Source organism: Carlito syrichta, unplaced genomic scaffold, assembly GCF_000164805.1.
Source record: "Carlito syrichta isolate Samal-C Ts95f unplaced genomic scaffold, Tarsius_syrichta-2.0.1 Scaffold115681, whole genome shotgun sequence".
Classification (NCBI taxonomy): domain Eukaryota; kingdom Metazoa; phylum Chordata; class Mammalia; order Primates; family Tarsiidae; genus Carlito; species Carlito syrichta.
The window spans coordinates 628,046-647,278 of record NW_007059777.1 but is presented as its reverse complement, the minus strand read 5'-3'; the positions used below and the strand labels follow the sequence as shown (position 1 = coordinate 647,278).

Below are 19,233 nucleotides of genomic sequence, written 5' to 3'. Positions count from 1 at the left end.
CTAATCCTGGAGAAGTGAGATCCAATGGAAGACCCAAAACTTCATCTCCACTTAAACTACTTATGTGCCCAAAGCTGATTTGAACCACACAACTTTCAAATAAAACAAATAAAAGAAAATTCAAAGTCTAACAAAACTGTTTAAGCCAGTAGACTTGGCCTCCTAATCTGTAAAATGGCATAATAATACATACTTCAAAGGGCCGTTATAAAGTTTAAATGGAAATACAAATGTTAGGTTCCAAGTAGTCAAAAATGAAGGCTTAGAATGAAATGTTGAGGAAAAAAACATAATTATAGAGATGATTTTAAAATGCTAATGTTTGTCTGAAAAATAATGGGCCCAGAATCATATGACTCAAGAAAGTGACTTCATGAGGAGGACAAAGGAAACTAAGATGCAAGAATATAAGATCTAATATGATATCGCTCAAGTCAAAATGTAAAAACAAAACAAAGAGGCCAGGCGTGGTGACTCACACCTGTAATCCAGCACTTTGGGAGGACAAGGTGAGAGAACTACTTGAACTCAGGAATTCGAGACCAGTCTGGGCAACACAGCAAGAACTCACCTCTACAAAAAAATCAAAAAATTAGCCAGGTGTGGCAGCACACACCTGTTCCCAGCTATTTGGGAGGCTGAGGTGGAAGGATCACCTGGGCTTAGGAGTTCAAGGTTTCTGTAAACCATGATCATTTCACTGCAATGCAGCCTGGGAGCAAAGTGAAGTAAAAAACAAAACAAAACCAAAAACCACCTTACAGATCTTTTGGGAAAATAGGAAGTACACAAGTACAAACAGGGAAATGAAGAGAATTGTGATAAAGACCATGAAAAGCAATGAATCTGAAAACAGTTTTTAGAAAAGGGAAGAGATGTTCAAAGTTGGGCAGTTTAGAAGATCTAATTCCAGAGCCTAAATACCAAGAGAAAGACCCATGTTAGAATCTAAAGCAGTGGTTTTCAATCAGGGACAATCTTTCCTTCACATAACATTTGGCAATATCTGGAGATATTTTTGGTTACCATAACTGGGAGAGATGCTACTGGCGTTTAGTGGATAGAAGTCAGGTATGCTGCTAAACATCCCACAGGAGCCAGGCGTGGTGGCTCATACCTGCAATCCCAGCATTTTGGGGGACAGAGGCGAGAGGATTGCCTGAGTCCAGGGATTCGAGACCAGCCTGGGCAACTTGGTAAGACCTTGGCTCTACAATAAGTCAAAAAACTACCCAGGCGTGGTGGTAGGTGCCTGTGGTTCCAGTTACTTGGAAGACTGAGGCAGAAGAATCACCTGAGCCCAGCAGGTCAAGGTTGAGTGGCCATGAGCGTGCCACTGCATTCCAGTCTGGGTGATAGAATGAGACTCCTACTCAAAAAAAAAAGTTCCACAGAACAATCCCCCCATAGCATAGAATTATCTGGACCCAAATGTCAACAATGCCACTGTGGAGAAGCCCTGACCGACAGGAAGGTACATTAGACTTTGCATACTCAAGAAAAATGCAGTTTTACAGAATGTCAGGACTACTTGGTAGGAAGTGCAGATTATCTAGTTCACGACACAGAAGAAAATGAAGTTCAACGAGATGAAAAGATTACACCCAGAATCACAGAGCAATCCAGAAACAATACTGTTTACATCAAGGAGTTGTTACAGAGGTGAGATATACACTAATTCATTTACTGAAGGTATTCAATAAGCAACTGAGCACTGGATACATGGCAGTATGTAACAGGCATTTTCTTGGTGCTAAAGCTACAACAGTTAAAAAAGAAAAAAATAGTGAATAAAAAAACAACAAGAACAAAGACCTCTGCCTCATGGAGCTTACTTTCTTTTTTTTTTTTCTTTTTTTCAGTTGGAGTCTAACTCTGCAGCCCAGGCTGGTGTGCAGTGGCACACTCACGGCCACCACAGCCTCAGCCTGCTGGGCTTAGACGATCCTTCTGCCTCAGCATTCCAAGTAGCTGGAACTACAGGTATCCACTACCATGCCCAGTGTTTTCTTTTTTTTTTTTTTTTTTTTTAATTTTTGTAGAGACGAGGTCTCACCAATTTGCCCAGGCTGGTCTCAAAACCCTGGGCTCAGGCAATCCTCTCGCCTCAGCCTCCCAAAGTGCTGGGGTTACAGGCTGAGCCACTGCACCCAGCCAATGGAGTTTACTTTCTAGAGAAGGAGAAATAATGGTTCACACAAAATGTTGGTTGGTAATAAGCAATATAAAGAAAAATAAAACAAAGAAGGGATATGAGAAATAGGAAAAGGTCACAATTTTTAAAAAGGTGGTCAGGAAGTGCTTTTTAAAAAGCAAGTCATGTGGGTACTTTTGCCAAGACTGTTGCAAGCAGAGGGAGAAGAGGTTCAAAGACCCTCAGTCAAGTGTGCCCAGCATATTCAAGGGACAGCAATTAGCCCAGGGTGATGCGATGCAAGAATGTGACAGGATGTAGAGTCCAAGAGACAATGGGAGGCAGATCAGATGAGGCCCTGCAGGTCACTGTAAGTCCTACCCAGTCTTTCTCTAAACGAGATGGGAAGCCACAGGACTTCACTCCAAAAAGTGACATCTCAAGTGACATCGATGTTTGAAAAAACCACAGCACAGTTTTGGTACTGAATAAATTTTGGCTCCCTTAACAATCCCAAATCACCCCAGAATGTGTTAATAGTTATGCACTTCAAATGGCTAGTTAAAATATCCCATGGACACGGACACAATAAGGCACCCCAATGAAAACGAGAGATGGCAGAAGGGATTAAGAGTCCAATCCCCTCAATGATAGAAGAAAAATGGCTAAGGAATCTTCTATTAAGGAGTTACCTTAGTCTACTATGTTTTGTTTTATTCTTGGTAATGTCTTGTATTGGCCAAATACAAGGCATATCAATTATATCTTACATATAAGATATGAAAAAGAAGAAAATGCATTTTTAAAGTCAAAGGTGTAAATTACCCTCAACGCAAATTAGTCCACTATGTTTACAAAATAATTATTTATACTCTTTTTGTTTACTTGTTCTATTGTTTTAGTTTCAAAACTAGTCCATCTATTAGCCTAGGAGATGAAGTCAGCATTTTCACAATAGGATATCATCTCTGCACATAATAAAGCCCAAGTATACCTGACACAAAAATGTGTACTAGGCCAGGCTTGGTGGCTCAGCCTATAATCCTGCACCTTGGGAGGCTGAGGTGAGTGGATTGCCTGAGCCCGCGGGTTCAAGACCCTGCCTGGGCAACTTGGTGAGACCTCATGTCTACAATAAATCAAAAAATTAGTCGGGCGTGGTAGTGTGCGACTGTAGTTCCAGCTACCTGGAAGGCTGAGGCGGAAGGATCGCCTGAGCCCAGCAGGTCGAGGTTGCAGTGGCCAGGAACGTCCACTGCACTCCAGTCTGGGTGACAGAGTGAGATCCAACTCAAAAAAAAAAAAAATGTGTACCAAACCCTCAAGTAATAAACAAGAGAATAATCTACTAATTTCAACAATAGCAGTCCATTACATTTATGTAAACGTTTTTAATCCATACACAGCTTCCATGTGCATTATCTTATCTGGACCTCACAATACCCAATGAAAGAGGTAGAGATTAGGACCACTATAAGGGGACAAAACTAATAATGTTCAGAGGAGTAATAACTTGATTCTCTGAGCTCAGCAACTGTCATGCTCTCTTCCACTTTACCATAAGCATCTCAAAAATGAGCTGCTTCCTAAATACAATGTAATATAACTATGGTACCTTCACAGTGTTGTGAATTTCAGAGGTCATTAGGTTTCTGGCTGCCACAATCACATCCTGGCACTTCTTGTTAGCAAAATGAGAATTGATGTTACGGGCATATTTCAGCAAATCTGTAGTGTCTCCTTTTAAAAACCTCATCTCCTTTAGGGCATTTTCAAATTCCTCAGTGGACTGTATAATCTAAGAAACACAAGAAAAAAAAAGAAAGGAATTATATACATATATTCCATTTCAATAATAAAATTTCAAGTCCAATGCATAAAAAAGAGCAAGGACCAAGCTGGTCATTTAACTTTTCAAGCAAACTTTTCATCAATTACTAGGTATAAAAATACACATTTTTTTTCAGCTTTAAATTCATTAGGAAGAGTACCTTCAATAGAAATTTGTCTCTACTCAGTAAAGGTGCAAAGACCTTTAAAGTAAATATACTTATTTTAGCATTCAAAAAAACACTAAAAAAAAGCAAAAAGTATCATACGATAGCCACTATAGCTGTTAGAAGCATAAAAGAACAATGAATAACATATGCTTTATAAAAAAAAAAAAATACTTGGCAACCCCTCAGGTCCCCTCCCACTGTGGGAGCTTTTCTGTTCTCTCAATAAATACAGCTTTAAAAATAAGTAAATAAATACTTTCCTAATTAGAAGTAGTAAGCCTAGAGAGAAATGAAGTTATATGGAATTTGCTCCCCCTCCTTATTGATAATTTTCTCAAGAGTATTACTGAAGAACAAAAGAGCTCCAGGGAAAAACCAGTCAGCAATAGGAATCATCTTAAAACCTTCTGTGATATCTCTGTTTTTTTACCTCTTTATATTGCTGTAACTTGCTGCTATTTGTTGGAATTGAATAAACCAAACAGTTTTGGATGAGGCACTCAGACAAGTCCTCCCAGATCATGTCACCAAGCATCTCAGTCAATGCCGTTGTAGATAATTTTTCATTTTCTAGGTCTGTGTCAACTGGCAAATCTGAATTCAAAAGAAAAAGTTTTAAACAAAAAACCATTTTCAGTTCTAATATACTCTTAAGTTCTCTAGTTTTCTAGCATTCTTTAATTTTAAGATGATGGGGAAGAAAACAGCACTGATAATTCTACAGCCATCTCAACTGACTGTGTGGGAGACAGCATGACATACGATTATTATTATTTTATTTTCACTGCTCAAATGAACCATCTGCACTATATTACTGCCTGTACTCTGTAACAATAAGGTATTAAGTCATCTACATTGTAATCATCTACTGTGAAGTTACTGATCTGATAATATGACAAGTATTCAGAAGCTGTGCACTCCAATCTGAAACTAGTTTAGAATAAAATCCTACTTTTTTGTAATAATGAAGAAAAATACTTTTCTATCTCTGATAAGATCTGAGTGTTTAAAAGTATCAACAAGTGCCTTACATTAAAACATAATATTTAGTCTACCAAATAGAATATTTCAATATTTCCCCTCTAGTATATCTTATGGTAGCTTTATCCATAAGATCTCGTCGCTAAAATAAATTTTTAAAAAATTAGCCAGGTGTGGTAGCGCGTGCCTGTAGTTCCAGCTACTTTGAAGGCTGAGGCGGAAGGATGGCCTGAGCCCAGCAGGTCGACACTGGGGTAGTAATGGGAGTGCCACTGCACTCTAGTCTGGGCGACGGAGTGAGACTCCAACTCAAAAAAAAATTTGTTTTTTGAAGAAAGAAAAAATATATAGACACATATATATTTGATCTGGAATCACATTTTGTTGCCCTGGAGTGCAATGGCATGCTCATAGCTACTACATCCTTGACCTGCTAGGCTCAGGCAATCCTCCTGCCTCAGCCTTCCCAGTAGCTGGAATCACAGGCATGAGCCATCAGACTCAGCTAATTTTTTTATTTATTGTAGAGACAAGGTCTTGCCAAGTTGCCCTGGCTGGTCTTAAAGCCCTGGGCTCAGGCCATCCTTTTGCCTCTGCCTCCCAAAGTGCAAAAAAAAAAAGGATATATTTTTTAATATTTTCTCCTCCTGGCAGAAAAAGTATATATTTTTTTAATGTCAAAGATCTTCAGTGATAAGCTGGGTATAGTGGCTCACACCTGTAATTCCACGATTTGGGAGGCCAGGAGTTTGAGACCAGCCTGGGCAACATAGAGAGACTCAGACTCTACAAAAAATAAAAAATAGCTGGGTGTGGTGGTGCATGCCTGTCGTCCTAGCTGTTTGGGAGGCTGGGACAGGAGAATCACTTGAGCTCAAAAGGCTGAGACTGCAGTGAGCTATGTTTGCACCACTACACTCCAGTCTGAGCAACAGAGTGAGACACTGTCTCTAAAGTTTTTAAAAATGTTTTTAAAACTCTTCAATAAAAGATACCACAGAATGTTGTCCATAAAATATAATACCTTTCTTACAACATCAAAGGTCAATTGATTCAGCTTCTGAAAAGTTGCAAATATTTTTCTTTTTTTTTGACCCCGCAATCCCCCTACTGGGAATATACCCTGAAGAACTCAAATCACTCTATCAAAAAGATACCTGCACATGTATGTTTATCGCAGCATTGTTCACAATAGCAAGAACCTAGAAGCAACTATGCTGTCCATCAAAAGAGGACTGGATTAAAAAAATGTGGTACATATACACAACGGAATACTACACAGCCATAAAAAAGAACAAAATCATGAATTTCACAGCAACCTGGATGGAACTAGAGTCTATAATACTGAGTGACCTCTCACAGAAACAAAGATCTAAGTATCACATGTTCTCACTCATATAGTGGACCTTGATCATTCAATGTATTACCATAAGAAAATGACTGACAGTGGTGGGAAACTATAGAGGGGGAAGGAGATGGGATTAATGGTAGTAAATATCTGTCTGGAGACGGGGAGACACCTCTTATCAACAAGGGTGCCTGAACAAAGCATATTTGTATACCTAACCCTTAACTGTACTCCACAATATCATAATAAAAAATATTGATTATAAAAAAATAAAAATAAAAAGAGTTGTGGGGCAGATGTGAGGATTTACTACATAAGTAAATTGTGTGCAGGTGAGGTCTGTGCTTCCAGAGAGCCCTCTCTCCCCCTGGTGGTAGACATGGCACCCAATGAGTGGCTGTGTGCCCTCACCACCTCTCCCTTTAGCTTTCGATGATACTTTGGGCAAATTTTGTCTAAAAAGATTTCCACATTTGCAGAGACACTCTCAATTCACAGCCTGAAAAAAAAAAATCTCCTACATAGATATTTTTAGCCTTTCATATTTGTCAAAGAATTTCAGCAAGATATTTTTAAAAATTAATGTGTATTACACTGGAGAGTGTTCCAGTGGTATGCTAGGTTAAAAAAACCAGATTTGGTCAGGCGCAGTGGCTCAGACTGTAATCACAGCACTTTGGGAGGCTGAGGTGAGAGGATTGCCTGAGCCCAGGGGTTTGAGACCAGCGTGGGCAACTTGGTGAGACCTCGATTCTACAATAAATCACAAAAATAGCCGGGCATAGTGGCATGAGTCTGTAGTTCCAGCTACATGAAAGGCTGAGGCAGAAGGATCACCTAAGCCCAGCAGGTCAAGGCTGCGGTGGCTGTGAGCATGCCACTGCACTCTAGCCTGGGCAACAGAGTGAAACTCTAACACTCACACACACACAAAAAACCCCAGATTTATTCAGATAATCAAAGATAAAAAATGATAAGGTACTTCATGTTTTCTTACCGATATCACAGTGCACACAAACAAGATAAATATATGTATGTGAATTATATTGTAGCCCTACATACTCATATGTTGAAGTCCAAACCTCCAATGTGACGCTATTTGGATGTACAGGCATACCTTGTTTTATAACGTTTCACTTTACTGTGTTTTTTTAACAAGTTGAAGGTTTGTGGTAACCCTGAGTTAAGCAAATCTATTAGCACCATTTTTTCCAACAGCATATCCTCACTTCATGTCTCTGTCACATTTTGACAATTCTCACAATGTTTCAAACTTTTTCATTATTATATTTGTTATGATGATGTGTGATCCGTAATATTTGATGTTACCATTGTAATTGTTTTGAGGTACCACAAACTGCTCCCGTGTAAAACAATGAATTTGATCAATAAATGTCGCATGTTCTTTGCTCTGCTGACCAGCCATCTCCCTATGCCCTACCCCTCCAACCCTCATCCCTTTCCATCTCCTAGGACTCCCTATTCCCTGAGACACAACATTGAAATTAGACCAACTAATAACCCTACAATAGCTTCTAAGTGTTCAAGTGAAAGGATGAGTCGCATGTCTCTCACTTTATATTAAAACTAGAAGTGCTAAAGCTTGTGAAGAAGGCATGTCAAAGGCTGAGATAGGCCACAAGCTAGGCCTCTTGTACCAAACACTTAGTCAAGTTATGAATGTGAAAGAAAAGTTGTCGGAGGAAACTTAAAGTGTTATTCTAGTGAACACGTGAATGATACAAAAGTGAAACAACTTTATTTATGATATGGAGAAAGTTTTAGTGGTCTGAATAAAAGATCAAGTCAGTCACAACACTGCCTTAAGCCAAAGTCTAATCCAGAGCGAGGCCCTAACTCTCTTCAATTCTATTAAAGTTCAGAGAGATGAGGAGGATGCAGAAAAAAAATGTGAAGCTAGTAGAGCCCATGAGGTTGATGAGAGTCCATGAGAAAGGAAGTTGCCTCCATAATAAAAAAGCTCAAGGTGAAACAGCAAGTGCTGATGCAGAAGCTGTAACAAGTTATCCAGAAGATCAAGCTGCACTAGAAGCTGATCTTCAGAAGGTGGCTACACTAAACAACAGATTTTCAACATAAACAAAACAGCTTTATATCGGAAGAAGGTGCCATCGAGGACTTTCATAGCTAAGAAGGAAAAGACAATACCTGCCTTCAAAGTTTCAAAGGATAGGCTGACTCTCTTGTTAGGGGTTAGTGCAGCTGGTGACTTGAAGTTGAAGATGAAGCTAATTAACCATTCCAAAAAACCACAGGGCCCTTAAGAATTATGCTAGGGCTGGGCACAGTGGCTCAAGCCTGTAATCCCAGCACTTTGGGAGGCCGAGGCAAGAAGACTGCCTGAGCCCAGGGGTTTGAGACCAGCCTGGGCAAATTGGCAAAACCTCATCTCTACAATAAATCAAAAAATTAGCCGGGAGTGGTAGCGTGTGCTTGTAGTTCCAGCTAATTGGAAGGCTGAGCCAAGCAGGTTGAGGCTGTGATGGCTGAGCGTGCCACTGCACTCCAGTCTGGGCAACAGAGTGAGACTCTGACTCAAAAAAAAGAGAATTATGCTAAATCCACTCTGCCTGAGCACTAGAAATGAAACAACAAAGTCTAGATGACAGCACATCTGTAACAGCATGGTTTACTGAATATTTTAAGCCCATTATTGAGATCTACTGCTCAGAAGAAAAACAACATTCCTTTCAAAATATTACTGCTCACTGATTGCATCTGGTCACCCAAGAGTTCTGATGGTGATATACAAGGAGTTAATATTGTTTCGTGCTCATACAACAGTCATTCTGTAGCCCAGGAATCAAGAAGCAATTTTGACTCTCAAGCCTTATTGTTTAAGAAATACATTTTATAATCTTCTGAAATCACTCTGAGAAACCTTCACCATTCTAGATGCTATTAAGAGCATGCATGATTCACAGGAAGAGATCAAAACAGCAACATTAATAGTAGCTTAAAAGAAGCTCTTGGTTGACTTTCAGAGGTTCAAGACTTCCATGGAGGAAGTAACTGCAGATGTGGTAGAACTGGCAAGAGAACTAGAATTAGAAATAAAGCCTGGCCAGGTATGGTGGCTCAAGCTTGAAATCCCAGCACTTTGGGAGGCCAAGGCAAGAGAAAGCCTGAGATCAGGGTTTAGAGGCCAGCTTGGGCAACTTAGTGAGACCTTATCTCTACAGTAAATCAAAAACATTTAGCCAGGCATGGTGGCACACGCCTGTAGTTCAAGCTACTTGGAGGCTGAGGCAGAAGGAGTGCCTGAGTATGGCAGGTCGAGGCTGGGGTGGCCATGAGTATACCACGGCACTCCAGCCTGGATGATAGAGTGAGACTCCAACTCAAAACATAAAAAAATAAAAAGAAATAAAGCCTGAAGAAGTGACTAAATTGCTGCAATCTCATGATAAAACTTAACTAGATGAAGGGTCGCATCTTATGGATGAGCAAAAAAAATAGTTTCTTGAGATGGAATCTACTGCTGGTGAAGAAGATGCTATGACATGACATCAAAGGCTATCGATTATTACATAAACTTAGCCGATAAAGTAGTGGCGGGGTGAGAGGACTGACTCCAATGTTGGCGGAAGTGCTACTGTAGGTAAAATACTATCACCAGCACCGCCATGTTCCTTTCAAAGGAAGTCAATTGATAAGGCAAACTTTCCTTATCTTAAGAAACTGCCACAGCCAACCAACCGTCAGCAACCACCACCCCATCAGTCAGCAGCCATCAACGCTGAGGCAAGACCCTCCACCAGCAAAAACGACGACACACTGAAGGCTCAGATGATCATTAGCATTTTTTAGCAATATTCTTAATTGTTATGCACATTTTTGATACATAATGCTGTTGTGTACTTAATTGACTACAGTATGGTATAAACATAAATTTCAAAAGCACTAGGAAACCAAAAAATTTGTGTGACTCATTTTATTGGGATATTCACTTTATGGCAGTGGTCTAGAACTGAATCTGCGATATCTCCAATGTAGGGACCTTAAATAGGTAATTAAAGTTAATAAGGTCCTAAGGATGGGGCCCTGATTCAACATGGCTGGTGTCCTTTCAAGAAGAGGAAGAGACTGCAGGATGCAAGTCACAGAGAAAAAACGCCACCTAAGGACACGGCAAGAAGGTCATTTGTAACAAAAGGAGACTCCAGGAAAAAACAAACCTGTCAGTCCCAGAAAAGCAATGAAAACATGGGGAACTTAAAACTATGTCATTCAAAAATACCGAATGCTATTTATACTAGCAATAAGATATAAGGAAAATATCAGCTACTGTAAAGAATTTGAAAATTCATCATATGTAATAGAAATTCACTGAACAGAAACAGCATCAGTAAAGCAGACATTACAGGATAAAACAGTTTGAACAAGCCTTTAAAACAACTACCCTAAAGATTTAATTTACAAAATGGGCATTTCAGTAATGGTCTTTAGTACAGACAGGATATAAGATTTTTGGAAAACAAAACAAAGCCTTCCTAGTACTCAGTTGCCCCAGGGTGGAGTGTTAGAGAGATTTTGAGCCTCTGACATACTTGGACTGAATCACCTCTCCACTTCTTTCCCATCCTCAGATGCTTTGTTTACAACTTAAATTTATAGCTAATGAAAATAAAATTGTATTTCTCCCTAAGAGAAGAAACTAGGAACAAGAAAAACCACCTTGGATTCCTGAAGTTTATGCAAGCCTTAGGATTTTTTTCTTCTCTGCTCGCATCAAAACTATAGAAAGAATTCCTTGTTTTACATATAAATTATTGATATACAAAAAAACAGTATATGACAGCCAGGAAAGGACACAAACAATAGCAGCATTTCTTTTTTATTTTCTCTACAAGAAGAATCATTGGCCAGGCTGTCCAAGACAACTAAGAAATGCATAAAGAAAGTCAGACAGACTAAAAACAACACAGAATTAAAATAAAACACAGGAAGAAACATCACTCTTAATGGTCTGACAACCAAAAAAAAAGATTCAAACAACAAAGAAACCTAACCAACAGGCTGAGATGAAAGATAATTCATTTCCCATGTTGAACCTGGTTTGTTTCTAGGAAATTAGTGGGGATTTTCATCGAAATATGTAAAACTTGGTTCATTTCTGGTTCTCCTATAATTAAAGCAAGAGTCCCAAAATGAGATGTTACTGGAAGCCCAGTGAGAGGAGTGCATCCTTGAATTCAGCTAAAACAAATACTACAAGCACTGTACAGTATCTGGAATACCACTGCTGACCCTACTGTCAAGGCAGGGCAGAGAAGGAAGGCAAAGAAGGCAAGAAACAAGAAGGCTTTGTTACTAGGGCACATCTTACTCACTTCTGATCCTCCCTTCACTCACATTATGGGCACTTCTACTTTAAAATAATATTTACTTTTAAAAACACTATTTACTTTTCCAATTTTTTTTTTTTAGAGTCAGAGTCTCACTCTGTTACCCAGGTGGAGTGCAATGGCACGCTCACAGCCACCGCAGCCTCAACCTGCTGGGTTCAGGTGATCCTTCTGTCTCAGCATTCCAAGTGACTGGAACCACGACGCACACCAACACACCTGGCTAATTTTTTTAATTTATTATAGAGACTAGGTCTTACCATGTTGCCTAGGCTGGTCTCGAACCCCTGGACTCAGGCAGTCCTCTAGCCTCTGCCTCCCAAAGTACAGGCATGAGCCACCGTGCCCAGCTACTTTTCCAAATTTAAAAGTACTACCTTGGGATACGTACCTAGAAGTTGTTTCTGGACCACTTCCAGTACCAATCTGATCTTTGCAAAAACTTCAGATGGAGATGGATATTCCAAGTTAGTAATTACAGATTCAAAACGAACAATAACTATGCTAGGCTGGCTTTCTACCACAGCATACAAGGATGGGTAAGATGCCAGAGGTTTAAGGATATACTTCAGCAGCATCTGACCTGAAAAAACATATGAACATTTATCAAAAATCACTAGATAAAACTTATAAAAAGTAAGCATATCAAATAAAAATACATGAGACTTTAAGCCTAACAACCAAAACATATATACCATAATATTGCACACCAACCACACTACAGATTTTCCCACTGAAGTTTCCCAGACTATCTACAGATTTTTATTTAAATAATTTCAAAAACCAAATAAAACAAACAGAAACTTAAAAAAAAAAAAGGATCCAGTCAGGAGTGATGGCTTATGCCTGCAATCCCAGCATTTTGGAAAGCCAAGTCGGAAGAATCACTTGAGCCCAAGAGTTGAAGACCGCCTGGGTCACATAGCAAGACCTTGACCCTACAAAAAATCAAAAAATTATCTGGGCATGGTGGTACATGCCTGTAGTCCCAGTGACTTGGGAGGCTGAGGCAGAAGGATCACCTGAGCCCAGGAGGTCATGGTTGCAGTGAACCATGATCGTGTCACTGCACACCAGCCTGAGTAACAGAGTGAGACCCTGACTCAAACAAAACAAAACAAAACAAAAAGGCTCCAAGCCCTTAATAAAAAGGGAAATATTTATGACAATACCCTTTGATGAATCAAGAGGCCAAACTCTGTATTACTACTCTCCAGAAAATATTTCATAATCTTTTCTGTCATTCCTTTAACACTGGGTCTTCTGAGATTTCATGTAAATGAAACAAAGTAGCATACTTTACCAAATGATTTAAGCTTGGTGTGTAGTTCTCCAAGAATAGAAAATGCCAAGAGGACAGAACTGATGGGTGGCATAGGGGTCTCCTCTTTCTGGGACTGTTCAGTGCAAAAATGAAGTTCTGTTTGTAGGCAAGATTCCAAGCTGCTCGTGTACATGAAAAAGGGGGGGAAATATTAGCTGTTTCAGCGAGATGTTCCCACTTCTAGTCCCCAGAGCACTTTCCCTACTGAGATTTCTAAATGCAGTTTTATTGCAATATACTCCTAATGCAACCAAATATTAATTATGACATCCATGTCCTTGGGATCACTCTAAAACAGGAAATGACTTGCTTTGGTATGTTCAAAGAATTAAACTAAGCACAAAAAGAAAGATGATGTGCCTACAAGAAATCCTTACTAAATACATATTAAATCAATGAATGAAGGCAAGGAATAAAAAGTGAGTTCCTAATTTCACAGAACTCTTCTGTGTTCCTTCTACCAAATAAATGTAACAGGTAGGATGTTTAATAGCAAAGATTTCAACACACCTGTCCTCTTCTCTTAATTTAAAATCTACTTGGGAATAGAATCTAAAATTTTCTAGACTACTCTCCTCAAGAGACATATGTGTGTCTGTATACACACATACATACCCAATATAATGGTGAGCCATGGTGGATACAGGAAAGGGAGCAGGGGAGTTCTGTAAGGTTTCCCCTGAACTACACTGAATTTTAAGATCCAGTGTTGGAAGATACACCAAGTCCAAGAGCATTTTTCCTTTACATACACCCTCTGAGGTTTTACTCTCAGAACAAACAACACACCATAGGCAGCTTACACCCAGAGATGGGCAGAACAGCTGATTATGCCAGTAGCATAAATTAAAGCCAGGAATGGAATAATTCTGTTTCTTCACTTGCAAAGCACCTCCTATCTCATGATTTTCCTTAAGGACTAGAAAAATATTGAGTTTTTCCTCTACCAGCTCGCCCACTAACTCCCTGTCTTCTTTCCTCAGCAAGAGAGGGAATGGGTGACAAGCTCCTTTAAGCTTTCTAGCCAAGATAAACTGTTAGGATTAGGCTGTTGGGAACATGTGTCCTATAAGGCATCGGAAACTTAATGCGGTCTCAAACTGCTACCACCTTCTCTAACATACCCTTACCATGGGGACACCAACAACCATATCATCTTTCCTTATATTCCTAGGGAAGGAGACAGAAAGAGGGATAAAAGGGACAGTGAGGACATCTTAGGGACCCAGATGAGCTGATCCTAAGAAAGCATCTTGCTTAACATGGGCACTCAATATAGATTTGAACGATTATGAACAAAACCTCTTTGCCTCCCAATATAAAATATTTAGAGTATATTCAGACACCAAACTGGTTCAGGCAGATTAAGCAAAGCAGTCCACCTGAAGTCAGCAGCACCTCCTGATGGTGGGAACTTCCACACAATCAACTTCTGCCACTCTTCTCCAAGGTGATAAAGTATGTTCTGTTTCTGTATTGTGAACTCCATGCTGAGAGATTTCAATATTTTTAAATCAAAGCATTTTCTGGATTTTAGTAACTTCAAACATTTCTGCGCCTGATAGTGAAATGGAATCATTGTTAAACATTCCATCTGGACTCAGGGTAATTAGAATATATTTTGTATAATGATAAAGAATATAAAATTTACTGAAAACAAGAAGAGCACTAATTGCTCATGCTTAGGAGAAAACATTCAGTACCTCTTCAAGATGCCGAGCAGCAGTGACATACTTCTTCTCTGTAAATGCACAATTATATTCTTCAATAGCAGTAGAAAACTGAAAAGTTAAGTACAACATTTTATACATCTCTTATTTCAAGTCTGTTTGCTTTTAAGATATGAAACAAAACCAACACCAGATAGTCAGGGGATATCCATTGGAAAAAAAAGTAACTTTCTTACCACCAAAACACTAAAGCTCAAGTTGAGTTTACTGACCTCTTGTAGCTGTTTAAGCAAACTTAGGACAACTGAGTTTCTTTCCAATTGTTGCTTCAAGTCTGTAAATTCTGCAGTTGATACATGAAGATCCCGGCAGACCTAATTCACACATCAAAGACAAGTACTTTTAAGCTATACCATATCTAAGAAGTCAAACACTTATAGTTGATCAATAAGCTTTACTAGGTTAACATAATTCATGTTGAAATATAAATGCTAGTTAAGACTGGAATTTTTTTAAAAATCACAGAATATAATAGAAAGAGGCTTAGATGTTCACCTATACCAAACCCTTACCCTGTAGCAAGATTATTCACATTCCCTCAACATAACATTCTCACATCACCATCCAATCTTTTTTTTTTTTTTTTTTTTTTTTTGAGTTGGAGTCTCACTGTCGCCCAAACTGGAGTGCAGTGGCCGTTCCCGGCCACCGCAGCCTCGACCTGCTGGGCTCCGGTGATCCTTCCGCCTCAGCCTTCCAAGTAGCTAGAACTACAGGCGCATGCTACCACACCCAGCTAATCTTTTTGATTTATTGTAGAAATTTAATCAGGTATCTTTCAGCAGAGAGCTCACCCACCTGGATTGCTAGAAGGGTATCCCCACTGCCAAATGATAACTCTATTAGAGTTGGATAGCTCTATTAGAAGAAACCTTAAATGTTGAGGCAGAATCTGCCTCCCATTCTGTCCCACCTTATCAGTGACTTTACACTATCAAATTATTTCCTCTCTTGTACACCTTTAGCTTCTCCCAAATTAATCTTCACTCATGCATTCATGAAATCTATACTGATCAAATACCTACTAGTCCATGGCTTGTCCCATTAGATTTAAATATGTTAAAAGTTCCCCTAACTTAAAGAAAAAATTTCTTCCACCTCAGCAACCACCCTATTTCTCAGCAGTGACTTTATTTTCTCCTGCCCCTCACAAACAGCTTCTTGAAGTAGTGACCCAGGGCAACCCCTTCGGGTCCCTCCCACTGTGGGAGCTTTTCTGTGCTCTCAATAAATCTTGCTTTCCAAAAAAAAAAAAAATAAATAATGACCCATACTCACTGCCTTTACCTGCTCATCTCTCGTTCACTCTGGACCTCACTGTGATCTGGTTTCTAACCCTACCATTCCACCATTCCACCAGAACTGTTTCTACCAAAAATACCAACCAACTCCTTGTTGCTAAATCCAAAGCACACATTCCCAGTACAGTCCTGCTTTGCTTAACAATGAGGATACATTCTGAGAAACGCATCATTAGGTGATTCCATCGCTGTGCAAACATCATGGAGTGTACTTACACAAACGTAGATGGTGTAGCCTACTACACATCTCACCTATGTGGTCTAGCCATCGCTTGGAGGCTACAAACCTGTACAGCATGTTACTGCAGTAAATGATGAAAGCAACTATAACACAATAGTAAGCACTTGTGTATCTAAACATAGAAAAGCTACCGTAAAAGTACAATATAAAAACTGGTACACCTGTACAGGGCAGTCACCATGACTGGAGCCTGTAGGACTAGAAGTTGCTCTGGGTGAGTCAACGAGTAAGCGCTGAGTCAATGTGAAGACCTCGGACATTACTTACGCTACTATAGACTTTATAAACACTGTACACTTAGGCTACACTAAATTTATTTTTAAATGTTTTCTTTCTCCAATAACAAATTATTATGAGTTTCTTGTAATTTTTTCACTTTACAAACTTTTTAAATTTTTTGACTCTTTCGTAATAACACAGCTTCAAACACAAACACACTGTATAGCTGTACACAAATATTTTTCTTTATATCCTTATTCTATAAGCTTTTCCTATTAAAAATTTTTTTTAGCTCTGTAAACTTTTTTGTTAAAAACCAAGACACAAGCACACATGTTAGCTTTGGCCTACACAGGGTCAGGATTATCAAGACATCACTAGGTGGTAGGCGTGCTTTAGCTCCATTATAATCTTTAGAGTCACCATTGTATATGTGATCTGTCCTTGACTACATATCACTATGCAGTGAAAGACAGTATTTAATTATTTAAGAGTACACTGTTATTTTCCTTCCTTCGGAGGCATTCTTTTCCCTTCATTCCATGATACCATTCTCTGCTGATTTTCCTCTTAGATCTCTAGCCATTCGTTTTCTACTTTCTTTTGGAAGCTTCATTTTCCCTCTGACCACTCTAAACATATTGATATTCCTTTCTCCCGGGTTGCCTTCTTACTCTGAACCAGTAATTTTCAGCAGGGAGTGATGTTGGCCCTACCGTCACCCAGGGACTCTTGGCAATGTCTGAAGACACTGGCTGTCACACTGAGGGAGTTCTACTGGCATCTAGTGGATAGAGGCCCGGGATATTGCTAACATAATAAAATGTGCAGAACAGACCTCCACAACAAAGAATTAACCAGCCTAAAACATCAACAGTGATGAGACTGAAAAACACTGCTTTATATGCCCTCTCCTGGCAATCTTGTCCATTCTCGTGGCTTCAATCTCTAAGTGCTGCTTTCTCAGGTCCGCATCATTTTCCAACTCCAAATATGTAGAAGGGTGGGTGATATGTGAACTGTCCACTAAAATCCATTCTTTTTTCCATATTAATGGCACCTGACTGGATTATATCTCTTAGTCTCCTTCACAGTTGGCTGTGACCATGTCTAAGATCTTACCAATGTAAACAGAAGTGATATGTATCATGTATACTCCAACTCTGAGTCTTAAGAAAAAAGATGTGGCTCTATATGCTCCCTTTGCCCTTAACTTCTGGCTTTAACTTGGATATAGAAGAGACCAGATTGAACCATGCAAACAATGAGAAAACTCTAAGAGCAATGCTTCTCAAACTATAATGTGTATATATATCAGTTGATAAATCTCATTAAAATGCAGATTCTGAGTCAGAAGGTCTGGATTGGGGCCTGAGATTCTGCATTTCAAATAAGCTACCAGATGGTGCCAATGCTGCTGTTCTACAGACTTTTGGAAGACAAATCTCTAAAGGTCTCTCACATTTCTGCACTATCTTGCAAGTGAGGCAATGACAGTCTAGTTCTGGGCCATCTTTTCTATGTAGTAAAAGAAGCTTGGAAGACAGAGATGGGTCTTCCTCCAAAGCAAAAAGGAGGTTTGCTTGCTACCCAATATCAAAGATTCAGTTCCTTAAGCCTGGGAGTCCTCTTCTATAATACAATCCACTGCACAATAATCTACAGGAATTAGGACTGAGGCAACTGAGGGAAAAATGCTGATACTCTGGCTATTGCTGTGAGTAATATGCAGTCCCTCATCTCCCCCCAGGAGACTCATGGCTCCTATGAGAAGCCATGAAACTACAGCAGGCTAACCTGTTGACTTACAAGCAGGTTAAAGCCTAAGAACCCCTTCAGTTCTTGACACAGACTATACTAGAATAGCTGGGTCCTCTATTGCAGAATCAGCTTGCTTATTAGACTACTATGATTTATTTTGTTTGAGCCATTGCATTTCAAGGTCTCTTTTTATATTTTCCTCCTTTTTTTTTTTTACAACAGTCTAGCCTTCACCTTAATAATCAAACTGCCTATGCAAGTCCATTTGGATATCACACAGGCACCTTAGCCCTTTGCACTCGGAAACATCACACAGATCACAAAATAGTAAAAAACAAATCACTTCATATTAAGTAGTATAGTGTTGGAACCAATTGTTTTATTGTAATGATATTTCACTTATAATGGAATTTTGGACATCGAGGAACTTATTTATGACAAAATATTACAATCCTATGTTTTACATTTTTCTAATGTGTGGTATTGCATGAAACAGTTTCCAACATGCATTGCAGGTTCATTGATCTATGTTGTGCAATACTAATTTGTTAGATGTCTTCCACCTGGTGTTTTCCTATTCGAGCAGACAATGCAGTCTCGTTTTCTTCCTCCTACATTAATAATTTGTAATCTATTGTCCAGTTTGTTGTTCAAAGACGATGTGGAAGGATGCACTCATGATTCCCAAAACCCACTTCTCAACTGATCAATCAGAAGCTTGACAAATTTCAAATGAGACATAGGTTTTCATTGTTTTTGAATGGAAAACTTCAAGGAAACATACATTTTTTATTTTTTATTTTTATTTTTATTTTTTTTTGAATT

At 39.2% G+C, this 19,233-nt stretch overlaps 1 protein-coding gene across 3 annotated transcripts in view; it reads right to left on the bottom strand.

Moving 5' to 3' along the window:
• The window catches only part of ZW10 (zw10 kinetochore protein), a 41,028-nt gene that overhangs the window by 13,760 nt on the left and 8,035 nt on the right, over positions 1 to 19,233 (bottom strand). For 2 of the 3 annotated variants that reach the window (XM_008073390.2, XM_008073397.2), the window contains exons 3-9: positions 15,099 to 15,200; positions 14,860 to 14,937; positions 14,539 to 14,714; positions 13,136 to 13,275; positions 12,224 to 12,415; positions 4,565 to 4,728; positions 3,750 to 3,932 (exon numbers count right to left, since the gene is read on the bottom strand). In XM_008073390.2, the coding sequence (XP_008071581.1) occupies positions 3,750 to 3,932; positions 4,565 to 4,728; positions 12,224 to 12,415; positions 13,136 to 13,275; positions 14,539 to 14,714; positions 14,860 to 14,937; positions 15,099 to 15,200 (1,035 nt within the window). Of the gene's footprint in view, positions 1 to 3,749; positions 3,933 to 4,564; positions 4,729 to 12,223; positions 12,416 to 13,135; positions 13,279 to 14,538; positions 14,715 to 14,859; positions 14,938 to 15,098; positions 15,201 to 19,233 lie in introns of all 3 variants that reach the window. The other variant, XM_021706345.1, reaches the window with a different exon arrangement.